Source organism: Festucalex cinctus, chromosome 18 (genome assembly GCF_051991245.1).
Source record: "Festucalex cinctus isolate MCC-2025b chromosome 18, RoL_Fcin_1.0, whole genome shotgun sequence".
Taxonomy (NCBI): domain Eukaryota; kingdom Metazoa; phylum Chordata; class Actinopteri; order Syngnathiformes; family Syngnathidae; genus Festucalex; species Festucalex cinctus.
In genome coordinates, this window is record NC_135428.1 from 19,451,676 (window position 1) to 19,455,949 (window position 4,274).

The 4,274-nt window shown below is 38.2% G+C and overlaps 1 protein-coding gene across 2 annotated transcripts in view; it reads left to right on the top strand.

Moving 5' to 3' along the window:
• The window catches only part of esama (endothelial cell adhesion molecule a), an 86,802-nt gene extending 83,318 nt beyond the window's left edge, over positions 1-3,484 (top strand). For both annotated transcript variants that reach the window (XM_077505683.1, XM_077505684.1), the window contains exon 8: positions 1,313-3,484. In XM_077505683.1, coding sequence (XP_077361809.1) covers positions 1,313-1,856 — 544 coding nt within the window. In that variant the 3' untranslated portion in view covers positions 1,857-3,484. The remainder of the gene's footprint in view (positions 1-1,312) is intronic.
• Positions 3,485-4,274: the final 790 nt, after the last annotated feature.

Genomic DNA, 4,274 nt, shown 5'->3' on the forward strand with positions numbered 1-4,274 from the left:
TGACAAGAATCAGCATGGCTGAGTGAAAACTGAGCTGAATCGATCATTGGGTCTGTTTCTCACACTAGAGCTAACATGTTGAGTGTTTCACGTACTGTACTATGTTGTAGTGTAGTGGCGAGAAAGGGGGGGTCAAAACATAATAAAGATGATTTAAATAACGTGTTAAATGAATTGATTTTTCCAAATGGTTCAGAGGGATTTTTTCATGTTGTTTTCATATTTACGATATGAATAAAATATGATGTCATCCACCACATGTCCACAGAATGCAAAGTTTTTCCACCTGATGCCTGATCAAATTCTCTAGAATTATGTTACACTATAAAATAAATTCTATAGATAGTAAAATTTACTCTATTCAGAGTGGGATCAAATAGACTCAGTTTAGAGCAGTGCAGTGCCTCTCAAATAGTGGGGCGGGCCCCCCCAAGGGGGCGCGAGGCTTTGTCGAGGGCCTTTGACCCTTGTCAAGGGCCTTTGACGTGTTTGACCTCGGGGAACATGCTTTTTTACTTTGATTTTTTTATTTATTTATTTTTTTTTAATTTAATTTTTTATTTTTTTTTTATTTTTTACTGTTTTAGAATAAAGTGCAATTGCACCTCCACTACATTAGGGGGCAGTGGCGCTCTCATTGGCAGCGTGCGCAGGGAGCATTCGCTCGGTGGTGTAGGGGTTTTGTTTGCACTGAGCATGCGTACTTTGCACACAGCACAGAGTATGAGTATGAAGTTTAGGCACGAAGTGTAGCAGACCCTCAAGTGACACCATGAAAAAATATTTAACAGGGATGAGAAGACAGGCGGAGAGAGACGGAGATAAAGAGACAAACGAAAGTCGCCCGAAAGCTAAGACGAGGAAATATGACGAAACGTATTGGGGGGGGATGTTTATTTCTTCCTAGGGGGGGCATGACAGAAAATCATTGAGGTTTAGAGTAAACTGAGTGTATTTGGTCCCACTCTAACCAGAGTAAAATGTACATTTGGAAGAGAGTAAAATAAATACTAATAATTTAAATAAGTCACTCAAGGGTTGAGGAATAAACCATTATCATTATTTTATTACACATTTTGATCAAATTTGATTCATTAGAGACCACAGATTGAATGGAGTCATAACCTTACAGAATTTCACCAAAATCGGATGATTCCACTTTAAAATGAACTGTAATCCTCCCATATATAATTTTAATTAAAACTTCTGTATCTAGGGGCTGCTACTTTCTAAATGATTCCAACTATTGAACATTGCAGCTCAAATAAAAGAAAGCTTTCCTTCACACGTGTATGTTTTGTCCACCATTCAGAGAGGACGCTCAGGCTCCCAAACGTGTGTCCTGGGCTAAAAGTGGGATGGGTTCCGATATCATCTCGAAGAACGGCACCTTGTCCTCCATTGGCTCCAGCCCACAACACAGAGAGCCCTCACACCAACAAAACAACCACCACCAGCACCACTTGCAGCAGTACCCCCACCAGCGTCCTCCATCCGACACAGCCTCCATCACCACAGCCACTGGCAGCACAGCCGGCTACCGGCCGTCGCGCCAGCAAGGAGCCTCCACCCCGACCCACTACGGCTACAACACCACCACCACCCTACCGCGTGACCAGCCCGTCCCTTTGGATGCCAACGCCAATGGAGGCTCCCAACCCAGACCGGAGCGTTACACCCAGCTGCCACAGGCCCAAATGCTCCCACAGACCTACAGCCATCCTCACTTGAAGCCTCAGGTCACGCCACCCCCTCCACCACTTCCCCCCTCCACACTCACTGGCAGCAACATCGCCCGTATGGGTGGGGTGCCCATTATGGTGCCTGCGCAGAACCAGGCTGGATCTCTTGTCTAACAATAGCCATGCCATACTACTTGCAAAGCTATGCTGTAATATTTCCCTTTACGTTCCTGGAAGGCTTCACCTGGAGCTCTTTCTAATGGAGCGCTTGGTTTATATTATTTAGTAAACAATTTAAGTTGTTTAAATTTTCAAGATTTTAGGACTCACTTCTTGTTTAAGATATTTTTATATTCTTTGCACACTTTAGCTACATTGTTCAATCTTTTCTACCTTACATTTTTTTTTTTTTTTACATTTTTTTGTTATTATGTCATTCCATTTCAAAATATTTTATTTGTTACACTTTGTTCCAATACCTAATTTAGTTTTTTTTTTTTTTGCCTTTTGCTTGCCAACATAATTAACCCTTAGACAATTATTGCTAACACATATATTTAGTACTTTGAGCGCTATTTGTGGTTGCATAATTGTAACTAATTAGTAGTGATGCAACAAATGAAGCTTCATGAAGCATTTGTGATCTTTGTTGACTCCTCTAGATGGCACTCTTAATTTAAAGATGCAAAGTGCTTCATCACTACTAATTGGCAGTTTTGCTTCAGCGGATTCCCCCGTACAATTGTCAAGTGTTACTTTACAGAAAATAACACTAATAAATTGTGTAGGCATTAGACATATCTGAATATTTACATTGCAGCAACGTTGTACTAAAATCATATTACCCTTAACATAATTTCAAACTCATTTTAAGAAAAAAACACTCTCATGTTAAGTTGTATTGATTGAAGTTGCAAGCAGCACAAGATATGTAAATATGGTATTTATTTTATATTTTATCATTACAGTGAGCGAAGTGTGATATCTGCAATACTTTGTGGGTATAAACTCAGATTATGTGTTAAGTTATTTCTGCCTTGAACACTGGATGCTCAACCAAAGAAAAACAGTATGTATACTTTTCATTCTTCACATACTTTATTTTAACTTCTTGTTCAGATTGATATAAAATAATTGACGTAAGTACTTTTGATCTGGTAAAAAAATGTATTACATATGTACAGTATTATGTAAAATGATCTGATATGCTGTATTGTCATCACACTGGAGCAAATTGTTATTGTTCTGATATTAGAGGTTGGAGATCAAGAAAAACAGTATTTGGATTTTCAAGGTTAAAAAGGGGCCTCGTACTGATTGACCCCATCTTAAGTGAAAACATGTTAGATGTATCTCAAAGGTTTGGTGTTATGCAAAAATGAAAAAAAAAAAAAAAAGTTTCATTCTTGCCTTATCATATTTGATGAGAGAATGAATTTGGTTATAAATACAGCTGCAATTCATCAAGGTTCCAAATTCTAAATTGTGCATTACGAACAATAGAATCAATTTTTTAAAATCTCCAAAAATATATATTTTTTTTCTATAATATACAGTATAATGTGCATCACTTATGTATACTCAATGTTCGTTATGCTTTCTTTTTTTTTCTTTTCTTTTTTTAAATTACTGAAGTGCTCTCATCTAAGATGGACTGTACTAACTACTGTGGACAAACTGGTGGCCAAACATGTTTATTTCTACTGGTGGTCTCAGTTTGAGATGTGCACTTGTATTTTCCATAACCATGTTCATAAAAAATGCTTTGTATAATATTTTCAATTAAAAATTATTCAAGAAAAGTTTGTATCGACATGATTACTTTGTGAGCTGCAGCCTGTCCAAGTTGAGAAGGATGAACACCGATTGTCACCCAATTACAGAGAATTTCTGACTGTATAATATTATGACAATATAATCATAAGTCAGATAAAATAGCTACAAACAACAATTTCATACACTGGCCTCCTGTGTTATAGTCTGTATTTTGTGTTCAGGCAAATTAGTTTTATTTATTAAGCACCTTTCGAACCAATTTTCATAACTTTCTGAACTGTGAGGTGGATGTGCTAGCGGCTAGTGGTATGGTGGGCGACAGGCTAGCTTAAAGCTAGCCAATCGTCCACCATACCACACCAACCTTTAATAATTTTATTACAGACTACATCTCTCATTTAAAATCTGTATAAATGTATACAGTAATTTGAGATGTCAGAGTAAAACGGCCACAAGAGGGCAGATGATGCTCAAGCATAGTTGTCAAACACCCGTCCTCGAGGGCCACAATCCTGCATGTTTTAGAGTTTCCCTCCTCAAACACATTAGTAAGTTCTGCAGAAACTTGATAATGATCCTGATTATTCGATTCAGCTGTGTTTGAGGAGGGAGACCTCTAAAACATGCAGGACAGTGGTCCTCGATGACCGGATTTCTATGCTAACTAGTAACATATGGACCGAGATGGGCGCCTCGTGTATTCCATGGGACCTTATTGAAGAGACCGATGTTGCTGTTTAAGACATCCCATAAATTCAAGGTGAGCAACTCTACATAATTTAGTTGAACTAGCATGGCAAAGACAGCAGCACACAA